The sequence below is a fragment of the Mauremys mutica genome, chromosome 2, assembly GCF_020497125.1.
Source record: "Mauremys mutica isolate MM-2020 ecotype Southern chromosome 2, ASM2049712v1, whole genome shotgun sequence".
NCBI lineage: Eukaryota > Metazoa > Chordata > Testudines > Geoemydidae > Mauremys > Mauremys mutica.
In genome coordinates, this window is record NC_059073.1 from 142,430,143 (window position 1) to 142,455,551 (window position 25,409).

General features: G+C 46.5%; 1 protein-coding gene across 3 annotated transcripts in view; it reads right to left on the minus strand.

The window, feature by feature from the left end:
* The window catches only part of GFPT1 (glutamine--fructose-6-phosphate transaminase 1), a 57,861-nt gene that overhangs the window by 32,181 nt on the left and 271 nt on the right, over window positions 1–25,409 (minus strand). For 2 of the 3 annotated variants that reach the window (XM_045005171.1, XM_045005170.1), the window contains exons 2-3: window positions 6,220–6,327; window positions 5,793–5,900 (exon numbers count right to left, since the gene is read on the minus strand). In XM_045005171.1, the coding sequence (XP_044861106.1) occupies window positions 5,793–5,900; window positions 6,220–6,327 (216 nt within the window). Of the gene's footprint in view, window positions 1–5,792; window positions 5,901–6,219; window positions 6,328–20,005; window positions 20,021–25,409 lie in introns of those variants that run through there. The other variant, XM_045005172.1, reaches the window with a different exon arrangement.

Sequence of the window (25,409 nt, forward strand, 5' to 3'; positions counted from 1 at the left end):
TGGGGATGAGAAAATATCGGGAATAGAATCCCCTGCCCCGCATGTCGTGCGGCACTCCTCTATGGCACCCAAGCTCAACAGAGTCTCGACCTCTTGTAGGAGGAATTGCTCGTGAGAGGGGTCCCTGAAGAGGGACAGGGAAGGCGGGTGGGAAGGAGGGGGCGAAACAAATTGAAGGCGGTAACCAGACTGGATTGTACGAAGCACCCAGCTGTCCGATGTTATTTGGGACCACGCCGGAAGAAAATGGGAAAGGCGGTTGTAAAATAAACGGGAAGGATCCGGTACAGAGACTGATGGGCCGTCCTCGGGCGTCCCATCAAAAGGTCTGTTTGGGTCCTTGAGGGGCCTTGGAAGGCGCCTGGCCCTGGTTGCACCTGTTGCCCGACGCTCTACGGCGACTCAGGCCGGGACGCCTGCTATTGTAGGGTCGCGACCTAGGCTGGTTAAAGGGCCGGTAGGGTTGCTGCCGAAAGGACCTTCACTGGGTAGCCGGTGTGTGCATACCCAGAGTGCGAATGGCTATGCGACCGTCCTTCAGGGTCTGAATTCTGGAATCCGTTTTTTCAGAAAACAGACCCTGAGTGTCGAAGGGCAGGTCCTGCAAGGTGTACTGCACCTCCGGTGGCAACGTGGAGGACTGCAACCAGGAGATGCGCCTCATGGTTATTCCTGAGGCCAGGGTTCTAGCACCTGAGTCCGCGGAGTTTAGAGCGGCCTGGATGGAGGACCTGGAGGACTTCTTGCCCTCTTCCAGGAGGGCCGTGAACTCCTGGCGCGAGGCTGTTGGGATCAGCTCTGTGAATTTCGCCAGGGACACCAAGATTTCAAAGGTGTATCTGGCGAGGACGGCCATCTGGTTGGCGATTCGGAGCTGGAGACCGCCTGCCGAATAGACCTTTCGGCCCAACAGATCCATGCGCCTCGCTTCCTTGGACTTCGGCGCAGGGGCTGGCTGACCATGCCTTTCCCTGTCGTTGACCGACTGGACCACGAGCGAGTCTGGTGCAGGATGGGTATATAAGTACTCGTATCCCGTGGGGGGGACAGAGTACTTTCTTTCGACACCGCGGGCGGTGGGAGGGACGGACGCCGGTGACTGCCAGATGGTAGTGGCGTTTTTCTGGATAGTGCGGATGAATGGCACTGGAGCCTCTGCTCCAATCACATTTGTCACCGGGTCCTCATCCTCAGTGACCTCCGCTACCGGTAGGTCAATAGCCTTCGCCACCCGGCGAAGAAGGTCCTGGTGGGCCCGCAAGTCAATAGGCGGAGGGTCTACCGTAGAAGCCCCCGCCACCGCCTCGTCTGGTGAAGACGACGAGGACAGACCTTGGACCACCGCCTCCGCAGGTGGGTCCTCGATGGGGTGAGCAGCTGACTCGGACCGTGGATGCTCCGTGGGATCAGGCGGTAACTGGGCCTCACCCGGTGATGGGGGTGGCCTGCTGACAGTGGCCTCCGGCACTCTGCGTTCGGAGGCTGGGGTCTGCTGGGGGCAAGGTAGCCCTTGAGCTTCGTATTGGGCCCAGGGGACCCAAAAACCCCACTGCTGTGCCCCGTGGACTTGTCTGTGCGGGGCCGCCTGGAGATGGCCATAGCTGTCTGCCCCCGAAGCTACCGATGAGTGACGGGATGGCCACGGCGGTGCGGAGGCGCTGACGGACTGCGCCGTTGAAGCTGGCAGCCTGTCCCCGGACAGTGCCGAGGGTCGGTGCCGGTCGTCGCGGTACCAAGATGGAGAGCGAGACCATCGACTGCCGCGGTGCCGGGAGCTCGACCTCTGCCGGGAGCTCGACCGGGAGCTCGACCGGCGGTGCTGGGAGCGGCTTCTGGAGTCACGGTGCCGGGACTCGGACTTCCTGCGGTGCCGACGGGACGGTGATCGGGACCGGGAGCGTCTCCGGGAGTGCGACCGGTACCGCGATGTTGAGCGGTACCGGGACTGCGACCGGCGTCGAGATGGTGAACGGTACCGCGATGGAGAGCGGTGCCGGGACCTGGAGCGGCGCGACGGTGACCGTCTTCGGGACCGGGAGCGAGACCGAGTCCTGGAGCGCCGTCTATCCCGTCCGTCAGGGGAAGGGGGCCGCATCATGGCCGGCTTGCCCGCTGACTGAACAGCCCGCACCGGCGGTGCCGGGGGCCGGAGGCTCGGTGCCTCTGTGAGCTCGATGAGCTCTCTCGCCGTCGAGAATGTCTCGGGCATGCAGGGAGCAGGGAGGTACCGGACTCGACGGCTCTTGAGGTGCCGGAGTCAACGGAACCGTGCACGGATTGTGCACTACCACAGCTGGTGCCGGAGGTGCCGGTGATGGCTGGGTAAGCTGTCCCGAAGCAGGAGGCTTAGGAGCCGAGTGCGCCGTCTTCCGCTTCCTCGGTGGAGAGAGGGAACGGTGCCGGGACGTCGGTGCCGTCTGCGCAGATCTAGCAGCGTCGGTACCGGGGAGGCTCGGTGCCGCTGGTGCGCTGCGCGCCGAGGATGGTTTCGGTGCCGCCGGGGACGGCGCAGGAGGTTGAAGCGCCACCTCCGTCAGGAACTGCTTGAGGTGAGAGTCTCGCTCCTTTCTGGTGCGCAGCTTAAACGCCGTGCATATTGGGCACTTATCTGTCCTGTGAGATTCCCCGAGGCAGCGCAGGCAGGAGTCGTGCGGGTCGCCCACAGGCATGTGCCGCTGGCAAGCCGCACAGGGCTTAAACCCCGGTGCCTTGGGCATGAGCCCGCACCGGTTGTGGAAGAAGAGGGGCGAACCCCTCTAATTCCCTTACTATACTATAACTAACTAAACTTATTCAACTAATCTAACTACTAAACTAAGTTAACCAACTACGTACAGAGAAGAATGGAGAAACGCTAGGGCTGTGGAGGTAGAAGAGCACTCCACTGTTCCAACTGGCCGTCACGGGCGGTAAGAAGAAACTGAGGAGCGGACGGGCCGGCTGGGGTATATATCCAGCGCCATGGCGGCGCCACTCCAGGGGGCGCCCAGCCGGCCTGCCGGAGTTGCTAGGGTAAAAATGTTCCGAAGAGCCGTGCACGCGCGGCGCGCACACCCTAACTGGAATGCATAGGAGCAATCACTCGAAGAAGAACAAATGTTTGCAGTTTTGTTTCCTACAGAGATTTGACTAAATTTAAAATCTGAATCTATCCAAGACATAAAAAGGTTTAGAAATAGAAAGCAGAATACCTCACTTCCTGGTCTCTCATCAATTTGACAGTTCCACTTATAAGTATATTAGTATTTTTTCTAAGCCAATTCCTTAGCTCATCTACTGCGCACCTCAAGATGAAACTAGGGTTTGCACTATTAGATATTTAGGTTATTCAGAAATGCAAAGTCAATTTATTAAGGCTAAATTCAAAATGTCCTAATGGATGATTTTTTCATGCTTGCAGGGGAGGAAGGAGTTTATTTTTTAGAACTGAAATAAAATATATCCATATATAGATGGATTCTTATTAATGTTGTAATATTATTTTCACTATTCTGCTTTATTTGGATGAGAAACCAATGCACAGTCAATTCCCTTTCTAAAAGATTGCTCCTTATTTTGAGAACTTCATTTCAAATTTAACAAAATAAATGGGCCCCGATCCAGCAAACATTTACAAGCATGAGAATCCTAGTGAATTAAATGGGACTACTCTTTGGTGTGAAGTAAGGCTGGCAATTAATTGCAGTTAACTCACGCGATTAATTCAAAAATATTAACTGGGATTAATTGCAGTTTTATTCACACTGTTAAACAATAGAATACCAATTGAAATGTATTAAATATTTTGGATGTTTTTCTACATTTTCAAATATATTTATTTCAATCACAACACAAAATACAAAGTATACAGTATTCACTTTATATTATTTTTATTACAAATATTTGCACTGTAAAAATGATAAAAGAAATAGTATTTTCCAATTCTCCTCATACAAGTATCGTAGTGCACTCTCTTTATCATGAAAGTGCAACTTACAAATGTAGAATTTTTTTTTGTTACATAACTGCACTCAAAAACAAAACAATGTAAAACTTTAGAGCCTACAAATCCACTCAGTCCTACTTCTTTTAAAGCCAATCACTAAGAGAAACAAGTTTGTTTACATTTACAGGAGACAATGCTGCCCACTTCTTATTTACATCACCTGAAACTGAGAACAGATGTTCGCCTGGCACTTTTGTAGCCGGCATTGCAAGGTATTTACGTGCCAGATATGCTAAACATTCGTATGCCCCTTCATGCTTTGGCCACCATTCCAGAAGACATGCTTCCATGCTGATGACGCTTACTAAAAAAATAATGTGTTAATTAAATTTATGACTGAACTCCTTTGGGGGAGAATTGTATGTCTCCTGCTCCTGTGTTTTACCCACATTCTGCCATATATTTCATGTTATAGCAGTCTCGGATGATGACCCAGCACATGTTCATTTTAAGAACACTTTCACTGTAGATTTCACAAAATGCAAAGAAGGTACCAATGTGAGATTTCTAAAGATAGCTACAGCACTCAACCCAAGGTTTAAGAATCTGAAGTGCCTTCTAAGATCTGAGAGGGACGAGGTGTGGAGCATGCTTTCAGAAGTCTTAATAGAGCAACACTCTGAAGCAGAAACCACAGAATCCGAACCACCAAAAAAGAAAATCAACCTTCTGCTTATGGCATCTGACTCAGATGATGAAAATGAACATGCGTTGGTCTGCTCTGCTTTGGATCGTTATTGAGCAGAGCCCATCATCAGCATGGACGCATCCTCTGGAATGGGGCTTGAAGCATAAGGGACATATGAATCTTTAGCGCATCTGGCACGTAAATATCTTGCAACGCCAGTCACAACACTGCCATGAGGACACCTTTTCTCACTTTCAGGTGACATTGTAAACAAGAAGCAGGCAGCATTATCTCCTGCAAAAGTAAACAAACTTGTTTGTCTGAGCGATTGGCTTTAAAAGAAGTACGACTGAGTGGACTTGTAGGCTCTAAAGTTTTACATTGTTTTATTTTTGAATGCAGATTTTTTTGTACATAATTCTACATTTGTAAATTCAACTTTCATGATAAAGAGATTTGACACAGTACTTGTATTAAGTGAATTGAAAAATACTATTTATTTTATTTTTACAGTGCAAATATTTATTAAAAAATAAATATAAGGTGAGCACTGTACACTTTGTATTCTGTGTTGTAATTGAAATCAAAATATTTGAAAATGTGGAAAACATCCAAAAATATTTATATAAATAGTAGTCTATTATTGTTTAATTGCACGATTAATTTGTTTAATCGCTTGACAGCCCTAGTGTGAAGTTAAGCATGCGCTTAAGTACTTTGCTGGATTTGGGCCTTAAACTGTACTGATCTGAAAATTTCCACTTAATAAATACAACACAGAGATTAACTCAATATAATCAGTCAAATTTGTGAATTTCAGATAGTATGATGAACAAACCCTTAAGAATATTTAAACTCCCTTGCCCTAGAAAAAACCCAAGATGTTTATTAATACTTTTCAGTTACATCTTCCACTAGTAAAGACATTTTTCTCCCATGTAAAACAGTACTGTACCATTGTGCATATAGCGGCATACCAACAGATAGCTGATGATTTTACTAGGACTCAGCTTGACAGATCAAAGACTTCCTTGTTCAGAAGTTGTGTCCCCCAAACAATACTAAGGACAGGATACATACGATACATAATATCTCAATATACATCAGACTGAGGTTAAAGGGTACTTAACATGCAAAGAATCTCAAGATATTTTTGGAAAGGGGAAGTGTAATACATACTGTTAATCTCTTCATCCAGAGCCTTCACTTTCCCCTTCTTTTTGATTAATTGGATTTTGCCGGCATTAGCCTCCCAGTCTTTGTCATTTCCTCCATCGATTCCCACACCTAACAGTTTCCCGCAAAAAACAAACAAAAATTGTGAAGCACAGAAATTTATGTTGCACCATCTGTGTTTCATATATAATTAAAAGGCACGCTCAAATCCCTGAATGAAAGGCATTGAGAATATTTTTATGTAAATCTGCAATTACTACTCAGAAAACTTTTTATGTATTCTGGTGCAACAATGTTTTAATTTCCCGAAAACAGGAGGGCAGCGGAAAGCAGAGACTTATTTGTGACCAGCTGCCTAACAAGCATACCAGTAAAACGGCAATTTACAATATAAAGAGAAAAATAATTGGTACTTTATCGAATGACCTACCTGCAGAATCATATCCTCTGTACTCCAATCTCTGAAGCCCTTTGATAAGGGTCTCCAGGATCTCCCGTCTGGTCCGGGGAACATGGTAGTTTAGGTAAGCAAAGATTCCTAGAGAAAAGAAAGGTATATTCTAAGAGTGGGCCATTTAACTTGATGACAAAGCACCAAATGACAGAACGTTGTGTTGGATTTCCAAAGGCACAAAGCATAAGGTGCAAGATCTGCCATGCTGAAGTTAACCCTTGCCATTGTGCGTTACAATTCTCTTGCAGGAAAGTACCATTAAATTCTTATCCTTTCCACACCTATTCTAAGTTCTCTGAGGGCAGGGACAGTGTTTACATTTGGGAAGCCAAAACTAAAGCATCAGCCCCACTATTTACATGGCACTAAAACCAACTGAACAAAGTAGTCAACCAACAGAGAGAAGTTTGGTAGATCTGGGGACTGAACTTTAACATGAGCTGGACTTTGACTATGGAACTCACTCAAGACAGAACAACCACTGAACTATTTTCAAACTGAAGTTCAGATTCAGGAAACTGCTTTAAGCAAATGCTTAATTTAAGTACCTACTTAAGCACTGTCCTGAATAGGATTATTTTCCTGAACTGAGACCCACATGCAGAACTTATTTCTTCAACACAGCTTCCCCTCAAGGAGTTGTGCACACAGACAGATAGGCAACACACCCATTGACTCGTACACACTAAAATCCTTATAAATGAATCAAGTTATTTCCCCTTTAGGCTGGGAAGGAAGAATGATAAATTGTTACTTCTATTTTTAAACACTTGGTAGGCACTCGGATACTATGGTGATGGAGGCATGTAAGTACTTAGCTCTATAATGAAAATTTAATTATCTGGATCTTTTTCAGAAAGATTCCATTTGCTACTGTGATAAAGCAGCAACACAGGACAACATTTATTGGGATGAAGATCATTTGTACTAGAAACTATTCCTTCACCTTGCCCTAAGATTTTAGCAAAGAAAAGACATCAGTGAGTATAAAAGTGCAACAAGTTTGTAAATTTAAAACATACAGTGAGCTGGAGCCGGTTCCCACAGGTTCTCAAGAACCGGTTGCTAAAATTAGACCTCCGTGGAGAACCGGTTGTTAAAGGGCCAGGGGGTGGGCAAAGAACTCCGGTCCGTGGGCCGGACCATCCTGTTGCTCCCAGGATTCCCAGCTGGGGAGGCTGAGTCTCCCCGGCCCCTCCCCTGCTTCCCCCCACCTGCAGCGTGGCCAGCCGCCGGCACCAGCTGGGCAGCTCAGCTGAGCTCGGGAGTCGCCTTGTTGCCGCTTTTTGAGCGGCCCAGCAAGGTGGAGGGGGGGCTGCTGCAAGCTCCAGGGCTGGCAAGAGGGGAGGAGAGGGGGAAAGTGGGGCAATTGGCCTGGGCCCTGCAGGGGCCCCCTGAGGATGTCTCCCCCGGGCTCTCCCCCACTTCCCCCACCCCACAGAGCCGCAGCATGGGGCTGCCGGCAAGGTAAGGGGGCAGGGGGCTGCGAGTTCTGGGGCCGCAGGGGGGGCAAGTGGGGCAATTTGCCCCTGGCCCCACGAGGATGTCTCCTCCCGCCCCCCCCCCTCAGAGCTGCAGCATGGCCAGCAGCTGGGCAGCTCAGCTGAGCTCCTGAGTCGTCCTGCTGCTTTGAGCTGCCCGCAAGGAAAGGGGGGGGGGGCTGCAAGCTCCAGGGCTGCGGGGGTGCGAGGGCAAGTGGAGCAATTTGCCCCAGGCTCTGCAGGGGCTCCCGGCCCCACGAGTATGTCTCCCCCCGCCCCACCCCAACCCCTCCCCTTAAATCAGAACTTTTTATAGGGAACCGGTTGTTAAGATTTTGGCAGCTCATCACTGCCTATACCCCTACACAGCGTAAACTTCCAAACGTGACTAGTGATTTTGAGTTCCCAACATGAGACACTTTAGAGGGTTCTTCAGAAAATGGATGCTCAATTATTGCCAAAAATTTAATTATTTTTAAGATCACTCAAAAACGGGCACTCCAAATTCACTTTAGAAGAAGTAGGCTATATTTTTAATCAATATGTCTCCATCCTCCTCATCCATACTCAGCTAAGCAGTCTCTACACATGCAAGGAGACCTCAAAGACCATAGGTCTACTTGTATACATAAGGACTATTCACATAAGTAAGCATCTGCAAGATCATGCCCTTAAACAGCTTGTGTTACTGTCATCCTAGACAACTCAAAACCCTCTAATCGTTTTCTTTTTATACTGAGAAGTACAAGCAGAGAATTCTAGGTTTACAGATGCAGCAAATCTCATGTTACAAAGCCTTAAAATGTTTACCGGGTACCTATTTCCCTGAGGCAGACAAGCAGACATGTGGGACTTGCAGCAAGGTAGTACTGTACCCTAGACCTAGACCCTGATCACTATGCTGAGGAAAAGCTCTGTCAGTGGGGAGACAGCTGGGAGCTGCTGGAGCCTGTCACCATGGCCAGAGTTTTTCCACGGGGACAGGGAAAGGCTCTGGCAGTAGGACTTTACACTGCTGAAAACAACAGTGGGAGGCAGCACTTGGGTGCATACAGAGCTGCGTAGGGTGCATACCCAAGGGTTCAGGTGCGCAGGGCACACTACTCCTGTAAGTCATGCCTCACTGTCTACGGTGCTATTTATACTGGGGCTAGCGGGGCCTGCAGTGTCTGAACTCGACACATCACTCTATCTGTAGAGGTACCTTCAGTGTTCAGAGCCAGAGTGCAATTCACAACAGTCCTGTCAGTTTCACTGATTTTGCTCAGAACATTCTGAACAAGATCCTTGTAAATTCCACTCTGCTGCTGCCAGCTGGGGTGGGGTGTGGCAGGGGAACTTCCTGTAGCCACTGGGTGAGCAGGGATGACATTGCAATCAATAAGATCTCTCTCTCTCTCTCTCTCTGCTGCAGTCCGAAACATTTCATTTTAAGAATCCCTTCCTGACCCTCTTCCAATCCCTTCCCTCCCATCTGGCTTAGAATTTTACTGTTGGCTAATTAGATATATTTAGTTTCTTATATTTCCAGAACTGCATTCCTCAAGTGCACAACCACACCCCTCTCTGCAACTAACCAGACTGCAGAAAGTTGCCATCTCAAGACACTGAGCCTGAAGGGATAGCACATTTCAACTACATTCTGGCCTCCTAAAAACCTTTAAATAACTTCCAGTCTTACAATCACCAGTGCTCCTCTGATCACACTTGCTTTGGCCTAGTCTACCCCTAACACTCAGGTCAACCTAGCTGCATCGATCAGGGCTGTGACAAATTTCACACCCCCAGCACCACAGTTAGGTCACGCTAACTCCTGGCGTAGAAGCAGTTAGGTTGGCAGAAGGACAAATCTTTCATCAGCCTACCTAACACCTTTCGGAAACATGGATTAATGGAAAACCGCTTCCACTGATAAGGGAAGCATCCACACTACAGCAGCTCAGCTGAAGCGCCTTCATTGTGCGGCTGCAGCATAAACATGGCCTTCCATTGTTATTGCTGATCAGTACACATGTAAGGCTGCGCAACGAAGCCTTACTTTAGTAAACTCCTAAAAAGCCGCATGTAATCCTAGGCCGTTTCAGACGGCTGCCGCTGAGAAAGCGCTAGTGTGCAGAAGCACAGATATGAAATGCTTTCTAATTCTCTTCCCAAGCTAGCGAGAGAGATTCTGAAGACCAAAGGGTGCAGAAGAGAAAAGAAATTCGCAGAATGTAGGGATCAGATCATTCTAACTCTTTTGACTTCCAAATCTCTCCAGGTCAAAAAGCTAGCCCAAATCAGTAGAAATTTAAAATTACTATGTAATGGCTGTTTAGTTTCCATTCATATGCAAAATGAGTTGGTGGTCTCATGGACTTTGTCCGGTTTCTAGTGGACAGGTATCTACCCCACAGAATCACAACTGTTATAGCACTTTTAACAAGATGCCAAAGACTGAATGAGCATCAAGACCAAACTATCCTCCCTCACCTAGAGATGGTTCATCTGGAATAGGCTTGAGACACACTGCTGCCTATTTCCTATTTGTTCTGTAGCTAAAAGGAAACTTTCATCTGTAAAGCTGTCGATCTGGCACTTGTCTTGAGCTCTAAAAATGTACTAATGTTTTAAAAATAACAAACAGCTCACTCATGAGGTTAGCAGAGAAGAAATTTGGATCCAAGGCTAAAAATGTCACCAGAGGGAGAGAAAAAAAAAAAGCTCTCGACATCAGAAACGTCGAATTCCCAAATCATAATGGTCAGTTACAGAAAATGCAGTCATTAGAACTAATACAGAATACATCAAGAAATTGAAGAGATGTTCCAAAAGGAAGAGGATACAAAGACAGAGATTCAGTTTCGGTTGGCTTCAGCCGTTATCTTGATGGATGAACTCATCCCACTTGGGAGGATAATGGAGACCTTCACAGTAAACCAAAATTTCTAAAACTAAACAATGATCAAGGCAGAGGAAAAGTAGGAGAAACAGGTTTCAAAACCCTTCTAAGAGAGAGGAAGGCAGAATGATAACACAATACAAATAAAAAAGCAGCACAGACTGTCTAATCACTTTAAAAATATGATATACCAGGTAAAAGTGATTAAAGAATAAATTTCCTTACTTATATTACTAGCACAACTAGCAGTTAAAAAACTAAACATTTGAAAAATACTTTCGCTGTGTATGCTGTTTGTCCATGCTGAGTGATGTAGTAACAATAAAAAAAATAGACTTCAATTTCACTTTTGTTTGGAATAAGTTTCTAGTCTTTCACTTTCTGGTTTCCATGCACTAACACAGTGAACCTTTGGTTTCACAGCACTGCAAGGGAAGACCTCAATCCAAATGTAAAAAATATTTTCATTTGAGATTTGTTTCTTGTAATATTTTTAAAGGGTGTTTCTGGCAATATTTAGGTTCTGTATCTTTTTTTGTTTTTAAACATACCCGTATTTTTCCGTGTATAAGACGCCCCCAACTTTTCTAACCCCAAATTCAGGTTTTTTGTTTTGTTTTGTTTTCTTTGCCGCTCCAGCCGCGCTTCAGCTTTCCCCCCCCCCCCCGACTTTGCCGCTCAGACACAGGAAGAGAACGCCGAGGTAGGGGTAGAGGGGCCGAGGAGGGCCATGCGCCCCGGCTGGTCTCCGGCGGCGGCCCTGCCCGGCTCCTGCCGCATCCCTCCCCGGCCGCGCGACTCCTACCCTGGCCCCGCATCCCCGGCCGCGCGACTCCTGCCCCGCGTCCCCGGCCGCCCGGCTCCTCAGCCCCCCGGCCCCTCAGCCCCCCGGCCCCAGCCGCCCAGCTCCCCGCGTCCCCAGCCGCCCGCTCACCGGCCGCCCAGCCCTGCGTCCCCAGCCGCCGGCCCCGGCTCCCCCCGTCCCCGACCCCCCGCGTCCCCAGCCGCTCGGTTCCCCGCTTTGCCGGCCGCCCGCCCGGCCCCGCTTACCCGTCCCCGCTTTGCCAGCCGCCCGCCCGTCCCCGCTTACCCGTCCCCGCTTTGCCGGCCGCCCGCCCGTCCCCGCTTACCCGGCCCCGCTTTGCCGGCCGCCCGCCCGGCCCCGCTTACCCGGCCCCGCTTTGCCGGCCGCCCGCCCGTCCCCGCTTACCCGGCCCCGCTTTGCCGGCCGCCCGCCCGGCCCCGCTTACCCGGTCCCGCTTTGCCGGCCGCCCGGCTCCGGGTCCCCGTCCACGGCCGCCCGGCCCCGCTTCCCCGGTCCCGCTTCGCCGGATCCAGCCACGTGCAGGCAGCGCGGTAAGGGGGCAGGGAGGGGGTGTTGGAGAGAGGGCAGGGGAGTTCAGGGGTGGGGGGGTGGATAGGGGTTGGGGGGGTCAGAAGGCAGGGAACAGGGGGCTTACTTCCGTGTATAAGACTACCCTCAATTTTTAGTCTAAGGATTTTAGGAAAAAGTATAGTCTTATACACGGAAAAATACGGTACTTCTGGATGGTGACTGATTAAAAAAGGATCAGAACGGAATTCTATGTTTGTTAGGTTTCTTTATCAAATTTGCTCCATTTGCAACTGAAAGATTTTATTTTTCCTAACTACCAGTAATAAAGGTTCTGCAGATCAAATTACACCACCACCACCCCCGTATTTGTGCAACCTCATTGTCTTCAGATCACACCTTCAGTTATACCTGTGCAAGCCCAGGTAAGGAATGCTGTCATGGTGGTATAACTAAAAATACACTTTGAAGACAATGAGGCCGTACAGCCATATCTGAAAGAATAATCTGGCCTGCAGAACCTTTGTTTCTGGCGATAATGAATGAGAGGATGACAAGCCATTTCTCTCTGAGCCCAGGGTAAGGTCAGCTAGGGGAAAGAACATCTTTTTATTTGTAAACTGAGAAAAGAGATCATTTCAATGAGCACCAAAATGCTGCCACTTCTATCATACAGCACCTCTAGTATAGGCTATAAAAACCATTTTTTTTCTAAGTACCAGAAGCATACCACTGTCACAAAAGCAAAGCCACAGTAGGGACTGTCCCACTCTCTGATGGTCAGTTTCCTCCACCCACATTCAAGCAGATCAAAAGATAACAGCTAATTAGCTCTTTGCAGCTGTTTGGAGTGTTATGGGTGGTGCTGGTCAGAAAGGAGCGTATTCTTTTGTCAGAAAATGCTAATTTTGTTGAAATCTAAACATTCCCCAGGGACATGTCAATTTCCAAAGAATTCTAAGGGAAACCAGACAGGTTCCACTCCATCCGTCTGGTTTCCTACTGGATCTACCCTGGTGCCCTGTTGGGGAGTCAAGAGCCAGGAAGCCTCGAAACTCTTAACTTGTGGGGCTACCAGTTTCCCTGGGAACCTGCCAGACAAACTGCACTGATTCATATATTCCAATGGCTAGAGGGAACCATTGTGACCATGGAAGTATAGGTAACAGGGCAGAGAGCTCCCCCGAAATCATTCTTAGAGCATACATATCTTTGTTAAAAAATCCAATCTTCATTTAAAAATGATCAACGATGGAGAAACCATCATCCTTGGCAAATTGTTCTAATTACTTTGTGTGAAAAACATACACCTTATTTCCTGTCTGAAATTATCCAGCTTCAACTTCTAGCCATTGGATCTTGTTAGACCTTTCTCCGCTAGACTGAAGAGCCATTATCAAATATTTGTTCCCCAGACAGACACTTACAAATTGTAATCAAGTCACCCCTAACCTTCTCCTTGTGTTAACATAAATACAAGATGTTCCTTGAGTCTATCACTATTAAGGCATGTTTTCTAATCCTTTAATCATTCTCATGGTTCTCCTCTGAACCCTCTCCAATTTAAGAACATAAGAATGGCCATACTGGGTCAGACCAAAGGTCCATCTAGCCCAGTATCCTGTTTTCCAACAGTGGCCAATGCCAGGTCCCACAGAGGGAACGAACAGAACAGGGAATCATCAAGTGATCCATCCCTTGTCACCCATTCCCGGCTTTTGGCAAACAGAGGCTAGGGACACCATCCCTGCCCATCCTGGCTTACTTCAATTGATGGACCTATACAGCATGAATTTATTTATAGTCTTGGCCTTCACAACATCCTCTGGCCAAAAGTTCCACAGGTTGATTGTGTGTTGTGTGAAGAAATACTTCCTTTTGTTTGTTTTAAACCTGCTGCCTATTAATTTCATTTGGTAACCCCTAGTTTTTGTGTTATGAGAAGGAGTAAATAACTCTTCCTTATTTAATTTCTCCATACCAGTCATGATTTTATAGACCTCAATCATATCCCCCCTTAGTCATCTCTTTTCCAAGCTGAAAAAAATCCCAGTTTTATTAATCTCTCCTCATTGGGAAGCCGTTCCAACCCCCTAATCATTTTTGTTGCCCTTTTAGGAATCTTTTCCAATTCCAATATATCTTTTTTGAGATGGGGCGATCACATCTGCACACAGTATTCAAGGTGTGGGCGTACCATGGATTTATATAGAGGCACTATGATATTTTCTGTCTTATTATCTATCCCTTTCCTAATGATTCCCAATATTCTGTTCACTTTTTTGACTGCCGCTGCACACTGAGTGGATGTTTTCAGAGAACTATCCACAATGACGCCAAGATCTCTTTCTTGAGTGGTAACAGCTAATTTAGACCCCATCATTTTAAATGTATAGTTGGGATTATGTGTTCCAATGTGCATTACTCTCCATTCGGAAAACTGATAATTTAGTCCTACCCTTTGTTTCCTATCTTTTAACCAGTTACCAATCCATGAGAGGACCTTCCCTCTTAGTCCATGACAGCTTAAGAGCCCTTGATGAGGGACTTTGTCAAAGGCTTTTATCAACATCTTTCTTGAACTGTGGGCACCAGAATTGGACACGGTATTCCAGCAGTGGTCACATCAGTGCCAAATAAAGAGGTAAAATAACCTCTCTACTCTGACTCGAGATTCCCATTTATGTATCCCAGGATCACATTAGCTATTTTTGCCAGAGTGTGGCACTGGGAGCTCATGCTCAGCTGATTATCCATCCTCTCTCCAAATAACACGTTTTCACAGACAGGGCTCTCAGGACTACCATGGTCCTGGCTCCTTGCCAGAAACCCTGGGAGCTCTGAGCAGGCTGCAGGGGTGCTGGGATATGCAGAAACTTTGCAAAAAAGTCAAAACAGAGTGTTGGTTCCCCCCCCCCCTTATTTTTTTTTTTTAAGTCCTGTACCTCTGGAAATGTAAAAGTTTTGGTTTTTTGCTCCATTTCAGGAAGAAAAATATTTGAAGTTTCAGAATTTCCTGAGGAACAGGAATTCCAGTTCCCAGTCACGCTTAGGTAACTAGAGCAGCAGCAGTGTCAATCAGCTGGAGGTGTGGCCTCACAGTGTAAGAATGCGACTGTGCCCACACCCTTATTAAAAGGCATTCTGGAGTGAATCAGAAAGAGTGAAGATTACAGTGAAACAGAAAGTCCTTGTTACTGACTGATAAACTGATATTCTAACCTAACAATACTAGGTGAAATAAATGTCATGGTGAACAAGAAAGTTGTGCAAGTTCCTGAAGGGTGTTTTTAATATATTCATAAAACTTGCATTTAAAAAAAAAAGTACCAAAGGCCCTAACTTGTGCTAATTTAAGTCACAGGAGATTTGAGAGGCTCAGGAGACACAATCAGACCCCTCTCAATTGATTACGGGCATGATATTGAGACCATCCAGATTAGAAAGGTAATTAATGTGTTTAAAACATGTTAGCACAACTCAGTTTTAAACAGGACTTTGCATCTAGTGTAGACTGCACCAGGTGCATTTAAAAACACATTAGCAGCATCCCAGCTCTTTGGTCTCATCATCTATGTCTTACCGAGACTGGTCTTGTTCCAACCAGCACCTCATGCAACCAGCACTTCCAATGCTCCAGTGCCAGCCATCTTTATCCAAGGCGCACAGATGAAAAACGTGGAACAGTTCAAGTCTCTGGGCAGCACCATTGCTAGTGACAGTCCCCTTGATAAGGAAATTTCCTCCAGAATCAGTAAAGCCAGCCAGGTCCTTGGCCGACTTCAAACAAAAGTCCTTAACCAACACAACATTTGTCTCTCCACCAAACTGAAGATCTACAGTGCAGTGGTCCTAACCTCTCTCCTGTATGGATCTGAGACATGGACTCTTTAGTGACCACACAAACAGCTTGAGCAATTTCATATGCACGCCCTCTGCTCAATAATGAGCATTCGCTGGCAGGACAGAGTGACCAATGTTAAGGTCCTTGAGAGAGCAAACACAACCAGCACTGAAGAAATGTTATTGAGAGCACAATTTAGGTGGACCGGGCATGTCATCAGAATGGAAAAACACAGTCTCCCAAAACAGATCCTGTATGGAGAGCTGAGTCAGGGCAAACGAAAGAAGGATCGCCCGTATAAGTGCTTCAAAGATAACCTGGAGAGTAGTCTCCAGTGGGCTGGCATCAGTCTCGAGCAAATAGCTCACAACAGGACTCACTGGTGGCCTCTGACAAGATCAGCCTGCAACAAGTTCAAGTGGGATCAATGAAATCATCTCCAGGCTGCACCTGAAAGGTGCCACAGATCTGCATCGTCAAACATCATGGATATGGACTTCCCATGTGAAACCAACTCTGTGCATCAGGCTTTGGACTTCAGAATCATACGTAGCCATAGATGAGAATTGCGACAATATAATCATCATCATCAGCAATGGAGTACCAACAACACAGCAGGTTGTACATCTTTTTAAGCACACCTTGTCCTGTCTGTGCTAGGTACAAAGTCCTATTTAAAATTCTATCAGCTGAAACATGTTTAACAATAGGGTTTGAAACACAACCTATTCTCCCAGGCAAGAGGTGCTGCCAACTATCAGCTCCCATTAAATTCATCAGATGCTCAGCCCTATCTTTAGGGCTTGTCTACACTGGCAATTAGCAGCACTGCAACTTTCTCGCTCAGGGGGGTGAAAAAACACCTCCCTGAGCACAGCAAGTTGCAGCGCTGTAAAGCAGCAGTGTAAACAGTGTCCCAGCGCTGGGAGCTACGCCACTGGTTGAGGTGTTTTTTTAAGAGCGCAGGGAGAGCTATTTCCCAGCACTCTGCCGCGACCGCACGAGGCTGCCACGGTAGTGCTTTAGTGTTGCCAGTGTAGACTAGCCCTAAGTATGGGTTTCTAGCACTCCTGTACTGAAACAGAGAAAGGTGTTACTCAATAGTTTTGAGTAGACAAGCATCTTTGTCAGTGCACACTGTAGCTGTTGGCATTATTAATGGCTGGGCTGTGTTGGCAAGGGTATCATACAAACAAACAGACTTCTTTTGAGATGATTAGCTCACTCTGATAGGACAAACTACGGTGCAACAAGGAAACACGAATGAAACGTCACAAGGGAGTTAATCATTGCATTCAATTAAGAATGACAAATTATGTTCCCTGAAACCAAGTTCTTTTCCTCCTCTTATTCATATTAAAAAAGAACACTGCCAAGAATACTGGGATAAAAAAAAAATCATCATCCAACTTCACAGCATTCCTTAAGATAGCATCTTCCAGGAATTTTCCAACAGATCCTTGCAGGCACATTAAAAATGCATCTACATGATTTCCTGAGATGATCACTAGCACTAACAAGTATGTGACTTCAGCATCATAAAGCAATAAAAAACAATTACGCCTGATTAATTTATGCATCTTTTCTCCCCAGGCAATTAGCATGATAGTACTGCAATTTTCAACCAAAAGAAAAATATTAGGAAAGGGAAACAATTCTGGCTAGGATTACTATCAAGGCAGATCGTTTCAGGGTCTAGAAATGTTGATACTGTTCCTTTAGAAATCTAGTCTAAAACTGAATCCATATTTGTTCTGAAATAAACACAAGCACTAATTTGACTCAGGCCTTGGCTACACTGGCGCTTTACAGCGCTGCAACTTTCTCACTCAGGGGTGTGAAAACTGAGCGCAGCAAGTTACAGCGCCGTAAAGCGCCAGTGTAAACACTGCCCCAGCGCTGGGAGTAAGATAATCCACACTCGCACTTCAAACTTTGGAGTTTTGAGTGTCGCCAAGCCCTTAGAGGAAGCTGGAACAAATTATTTACTTTGTTACCAGAGAATCCTGTCTCCTACTACTGACTAGCAGTTAGAGCAGGGGTGAGCAAACTTTTTGGCCCCGAGGGCCACATACGGGTGGGGAAATTGCATGCAGCGGAGGGCCATGAATGTAGGGCTGGGGCAGGAGGTTGGGGTGTGGGAGGGAGTGTGGGGTATGGAAGGGGCTCAGGGCCTGCCTGCCCTGGCTCCGCACCGCTCCTGGCACCATGTCCCTGCAGCCCCGGAGGGGGGTGGGGGGAGAGGCAGAGGGCTCCGTGCGCTGCCCTCACCTGCGGGTACCTCCCCCAAAACTCCCATTGGTCGTGGTTCCCCATTCCCAGCCAATGGGAGCTGCGGGGGGTGCTGCCTGCAGGTGAGGGCAGCATGTGGAGCCCTCTGCCCCCCCCCCCCCGGGGCTGCAGGGATGTGGTGCCGTCTGCTTCCGGGAGCAGCGCTGGGCCTGCAGTGCCACAGGGGTGGCAATCCCGCGGGATGGATCCAAAGCCCTAATGGGCCGGATCTGACCTGCCGGCCGCAGTTCACCCACCCCTGAATTAGAGTTCTATGCCTTGCTTAGCACTGTGTGACCTTGAGCGAGTTACTTGATTTCTCTGTGATGGGTAAACTGAGTCTATAAAACAGCTGCTGTAAAGCTTAATGTGTTGAGATCCTACAGAAGCATTATTTATTTCTAATAGCAGCAGCCACATGCTAAGCACCTGTACAAACACAAAAAGAAATGTCCCTGCCTCAGACTGCTCACAAAGCAAACCATTATTGCTACTGCAAGTAATCACAATATTAGGGACTGTCTACACACAAGGAGTTATTCAGGAACAGGATTTAACCCACTTGGGTTAAGCTAAACAGGAACAAGGCACTCTTGTTCTACAATAAGAGTGTCCTCACATGGAGTTATTCAAGACCAACTGTTCCTGGATGACTTCATGTGTACACAAGCTCTAAGGCAATGTTAATTTACTGTATATTTGTACCATGCTATAAGGTTGCCTTACATTTTTAGAGCAATTCCCACATTTTTAGAGCCTATCAATTCATCCATGCGCTAACACTAAAGGACTCCTTTGTCCTAATGATAATGATTAAGGTCTTGATCTTGGAACAAGCTTTGTCTGTACAGAATTTGTTGCAAGAGCTGGGCCTAAATGAGATCAAACAAACACCTGGTTAAATAAAAACACTTTACAAGCTGGAAGAAGGGAGGGAAGCAAGGACTTCTCTACAAATGAAACTGATGGAGAAACCAAATGTCAAAACATGTTCTAATATTAATCACAAAACCTAGGCACCAAAAGAAAGTAGTACATAAGGTAGGTATAACTTAATCCTACCTCAGCACAGGGAGATGAACTTGATGGCTTCTTGAGGTCCCTTCCAGCCCTATACTTCTGTGCTTCCTTAACTAATGCTCAATTCTGCGAGGTGCCAATCACCCTAAATTTCAATTTACTCCACTGGGAGTAGAGGATGCTCAACATCCTTCAGGACTGGATCCCTGCTGGTTGCTACATTCAACTGGAAAACTCTGTGAACCACTGAGTCCTGAGAAGACGCTAAGTCTGTGTAGTGATAGTCAACTGATGGGCAGAAATGAGCAGATGATTTGTTATTATGGCTGCAGCCTACAGATAGGATAGTTAGCTTACTTTTATATCATCAGCTTTTCAAAGTAACTAAGAAAGAGAGCGGGAAAAACATCCATTTTGTGGAGGAACAATACTTGTGCACCGGATGGTTTCTTTACTGCTCAAATACACGCAAGTATCCTTATATAGAAAAGACAAGATTTTTCCAAATTAGAGGAGATTATTATTCCATCAAATCTAGCATACCACCTCAAGTAGTTGCCATTAGCTGATCCTCAGAGAAAAGCATCTAACTAGTTGTGCAATGGTGTTAATGGGATGAAATAAAAAAACCCTCCTGACTCTTGCAGCAATCAGTCAGATTACATCCTGAAAAACTACAAATAATATTAGACCTAAAATTATTCAGCCTTTAAAAAAAAAATCCAGCTGTAGTATCTGACTGGTTTGATTATTTACAGACAATTAGGCCAGATCACCTTGCAAAACCTGTTTTCAAACTATTTCTGAGGTCAGTCTGAACTGGTTAAATGCATCCACACCACAGACTCATTTCTTCCATCCAGATTACAGCCAGCAAACTGATTTGCCCTGCAAATACTGTATTATAGAAGCCTTGTATAACCAAACCTTACCTGCCCAACCACCAAATCCACACATCTGCCCCTTGCCGTGGTGATTGTGATGGGCAAGTATAATATTTTATTCTTAACAAAAACCAAAAATCTTACTTGCCCCAGGCAAGAGGGGAATAGCATTACAAAGGCTGGATCACTTGCTATGGCTGCAACCAAACAGGTTCAGACTTCCTCATACAGTACTCGCCTTAAGGTATTTGAACTTTAAGTCATCAGTGCATTGAGATTTCAGAACCATTATTGCCAAGAGAGCAGAGCTAATCGGGTGAATGTAAAGTTAACAGCAACTATTATGATCTATTTAGGTTCTTATTCACATTGTCCTAATATAAAAATGCCTTCTAAACCATTTAGTGAATTAAACTAGTTTAAGAAGTCAGAGACGAGATATTCAAGTAGATAAATGTACAACCTGTAAGAACTTACAACTTTTAGCTAGCCATAATGTTTACAATAAATCAGTGGCCCTGTAGAACTTTACAGATGTTGCTATGTTGAATAACATGACCACTCCAAACTGGAGAGGGCTGAAACACAGGATGTCAATTTCACTCAGGAGCTACCCAAGTTCCCAGGGTTTATGGCTCAGGGGCAGCACCTCCTCAAAGACTATCCTGAGGCCTCAGTCTCCCAGGCCAGCTAGCTATTCAGGCTAGCCAACTCACAAGCTGGTAGCCTGGGGAGCAAGCTGGCTCAAGAGTCTGGAAACCCTGGGGTTCCCTGGCCCAGGGCTGTTACCAAATCCACAGACACTGGAAACCTGTCCCAGGACCTTCAGGCTCCCAGCACTGTGTCAGTAAGCTTGAGAGCTCTGAGCCCTCTCCCTCTCCTCAAAGATTTCCAGGCTGCAGGACTGGAGGCTAGACACAAAGAGTCAGTGCTTTCAAATTTCTTGCTAACAAGCTGGGAATCTAAAAGTCCTGAGAACCCCCGCTCACGCTGGGTCTCCCAGGGCTTCCCAGACACCAGAAATTTCTTATTCCATGACATTTCCAACCAGCTCTACTCAGAACTGCATGGTGATATCAGGAATAGAACTCAGGGCCTCCTGCTCCAAAAGCAAAGGCCCCTGCCACTTGACCTACAGGAGAAGCTGACCGCTGTTGTTAGTACAGGACAAAGAACATGCAACTAAATAGTTCAGATTCCATCCAACAGAGGAGAATTGCCCACAAAAGCACACCAATTCTTTCTACCTTTATGCATTCCCTGCAGCCAAACGCTCCCTCACCTTGAATTCTGGCTCTGATAATCTACAATGTAACTGTTTCTTTTGGAATTCAACATAGTTTTCTCACAGAGGGCCAATTTGTTAGATTGCTTCTGATCTTTGCTTCAATGTTTGCAGAGAGGGGGGGAGAAGATCCTACTATGCTTATATTTTTACTTTACATCATAACACAAACACAACTACGCTAATGCTTCTTCTGTACTCTCTTTTCATTTCTTCAGAAAGGAAATCTCTCTGCTTCACCAGGAACAAGATGCAAAGCCAAAGCTCTGACACCTTTCATATTACTGAAAAAGACATTCCAACATCCAGGAACAGTTTTGCTTAAACAGGAGGGAAATATTTGTGCAGGTATCCAGATCCAAAGGGCACACACTAAACACTGACCCACAGAATTTTCAGGGTCGCCTCAATTTTTAAAAATAGCAGAATACTGCACATCTCAAAGGCTGGATTTCCCAGGGGAGAGACTCCCACTGCACCAAAACTAACACCATACTTGCAGCAAACCATTTATAGTAATAATTGTCTATTCTATTCTTAGCATTGTCCCACTTTCCACTTTGAGACAAAATTAGCATAATGTAAGATGGAACACACATTACTGACTGCAGCCCTTCATACCCCTTATACTCCCTTTAAGTTACCTAGTAACCTTTGTGACAATTCATTAAAAATTCAAAATCCTCTATTCCCAAGCAGGATGAAGAAATTGTGAAGGCGTGCTAAGCAGATATAAAATATATAAAAACTAATTTAGTTCAACAACAGGATTTAATTTAAAAATAAAGATGTAGAAAAACTAAAAGGTGGAAACCAGAAAGCAAAAAATACAGCATGAATCTCCAGAGAGACGCAACTGTGAAACTAATGTGACAAAAGAAAAATTGGAACAGAGAGACTTTTTTCTACTCCAGTGTCCAAACTATGGGGGCCAAGACAAGAAAGATGTTCTCAAATATCATCTCATCGATAAGGGAAATCTGACTATAGATGGGATTTTGGAAAGTGTCTAAGGCCTGGTCTACACTAGAGGGGGGGTTCGAACTAAGGTACGCAAGTTCAGCTACGCGAATAGCGTAGCTGAACTCGAAGTACCTTAGTTCGAAGTACTTACCCGTCCTCACCGCGAAGTCCGCGGCTCCCCCGTCGACTCCGCCACTGCTGTTCGCGGTGGTGGAGTTGCGGAGTCGACGGGAGCGCGTTCGGAGTTCGATATATCGCGTCTAGATGAGACGCGATATATCGAACTCCGAGAAGTCGATCGCTACCCGTCGATCCGGGTGGGTAGTATGGACGTACCCTAAGTGCCTTAAGAGCACAAGCCCCATTGACTTATTATTATGTATTATTTGTATTACCATAGCTAAAGCCCTCTGCGGATATAAATCCACAGGGCTCTCTCGGGAACCACAGCGGTGAAAGGAGCAGAATGTGGGGCCCCACCGGGGCCAGCAGCTCCTCTGGCAAGGCTCAACCGTCCCAGCCCTTCCACACAGCTGTCTGTGTTTCCTGTCTGGAGTCGGTACAGCTCCACTGGAGGAGCTGCCAGCGTGGGGCACAGGCTCCTGGGAGCAGCGGCCCCACGTTCTGCTCCTTTTGCCACTGCAGTTCTTGGGAGAGCCCTGCGGTTCCGCTGATACCGATCTATGTCCGCGGATATAAATTTGTTCTGCGCAGGGCTCTAACCATAGCACCTAGAAGCCATAGGTATAGACCAAGACCATATTGTACTAGGCACTTTGACTATAGCAACACAGATCAAAAAGACAATCCATGCCCCCAAGGAACTTACAATCAAAGTATAAGACAAGAGACAACAGATTGATACAAACGGCTGGGGGAACAAAAGTAAACAGTGAGACAACACTGATCATCCTAGAGGGCAGTAATATCAGCATGCCAGCTTCCTAACAGTTCTCAGATGTTTTGTAGGCATCATGGGCAAGGAGAGTTTTGAGGAGGTATTTCAAAGTGGATAATGAGCTAGCTTTGCAGATGTTTACGGAAAGCGCCTCACAAGCCTACAGGACAGCATGGGAAAAAGCTTGAAGGTCTTTGTTTTCAAATGTAACAAGTGGGCAGTGGAGGCTGGCATTGAGGGCCAACTGGAGAGGAGTTTCAACAGCTCCACAGCAAATGAGGGTGGGTGTGCAGGGAATGACTTGTACTCTAAGCGTACGTCTGTACTGCACTCTAAGCCCAGGCCCTGACTCAAGCCCTGTTTTGTCCACACACAAATCAGTCTGACTTGGGTCAGGACGCATTCAGGACCAGGGTCCTAGGATCCTGCTAGGTGAGGTCAGAGCCCAAGCCGTTCAAGCCCTGTTGTTTTGCGGTGTGGACACAGCCCAAGATGCAGCCCCTAATCAGAAGGTCTGCTGGACGCGTTAACATAACTGAGACACCCAGGTTCAGCAACTGTAAACACAGGGTTACAATGCAGTGTGACACGCAAGTGTGGACTCGGAAGCACTGAGTCCAGAAGCCCGGTCCCACAGACGTGGATTTACAATGCAGTGCAGAAACACCCTAAGTCTTGTCTACACAGCAGAGCTGCACAGGTTAAAAAACTGGTTTAGTTGAGCTGGTGCAAACCCCTGTGTGGCAAACCTACTCTAGAGAGTCCACCCATGGGCTTGCACCAATTTAAAAATCACTTTTAGCTAAACCTGTGCAACTGTGTGTTTAGACCAGGCCTTAGGTGCTTTTGAAAACCCTAGTTCCACTGACTTTCACTGTGCTTCTAGCTTTTGAAAATCCCACTTTACCCCCCTGGATGAGACAGAGGACAAAAGTAGCATCACCCTTCCTACAACCTGCCGCTGAGTCAGATATCAACAAAACCAACAAACGGTCACAAGGTGTAGTCCTCTTGTGCACATGCTTGTTCCGCAACTACTGCTTAGATACTTACGGTCTCAGACTTTTTATACTTTTGGAAAGCACTGTATAGCGTTTCATGCCAACAAAGTCATTTAAAGACAGAGATGGTAAAATAATTTCTGATCTGGGAGGAAACTGTTGTACATGTATTTATGGTCATCTCTCAAATAAATAGACATGTCTCCCAATCTTGAAATAAGCGAGGAACATTCAGTCAATGCATAATTCATCAACTTCATTTTTATACTGAAATTAGCAGCACACACTCCAACTAGGGAATGATTATTTTAATTGTGAGTGTAAAAATTTGCCTGTATCATCCGCCTATTAGCTCTATTTCACTTCAACAGACTTGCAAGGACATCTCTTTCCAGCAAGGATCAACTGGAAATTTCCTATACCTCTCAGACACAAAGAACTGCCATGCAAAGGACCCCATCCCGGCTGCAAGGAAACTGGGATGCATGAGTGATAAGCTAAACACACACTTTCTAATCTAGTTGCCAACACTGACTCCTCCCACTATCCCATGCTTTACCCACAAAGAAGCATATAAAGGAAACATACATATACCCTGAACCAGGAGACTTGCACATGAACATTAAAGGGCCAGATTTTAAAAAGTTACTGTGTGGGGAAAACATATTCATTTAAAGATCATGTATATCTGCCCTGCCCTCAAGAGTCCCCAACTATCATCATCCACCAATTTCCTAATAAGTCTCATATTCTCAAACATGCACAGTCTCAAACATGCAGTGTTTCATCCTATACTAATCATTTCTGGGCTCACCACATATTTACTCCTTAAACTCTCTATATCCTCCTTCATCCTCCTTATCACTAACACCTGCCCACAGTACTTTCCCCAATATCAATATCAATCATCCCCTGCTCTCCATGTTTCTCCCAATATTTCAGTCTAGCCTCCCCAGACCCCTATCCCTACTCATTTCCCCCTAAATCCCCACCTTTGCTCTCCCTTAATTTGCCCGAGATCCCTCACCATCCCCAATATATCCCCCATGTTCCCCCACACCCTACACCCCAGCTCCCCATATATCCCCATGTCCCCCACCCACTGCTCCCCAAAATATCTGCCGTGTCCACCACATACCCCACCCCTTCGCTCCCATAACATATCCCCCACATCCCGCCCCTTACCCCCTATATCCCCCAGACCCCCCCACTCCCCTTGTATATTCCCCATACCCCCCTTACCCCTCCACACCCCCTTATATCCCCCCGCCCCCTTACCCCTCCACACCCCGTGTATATCTCCCA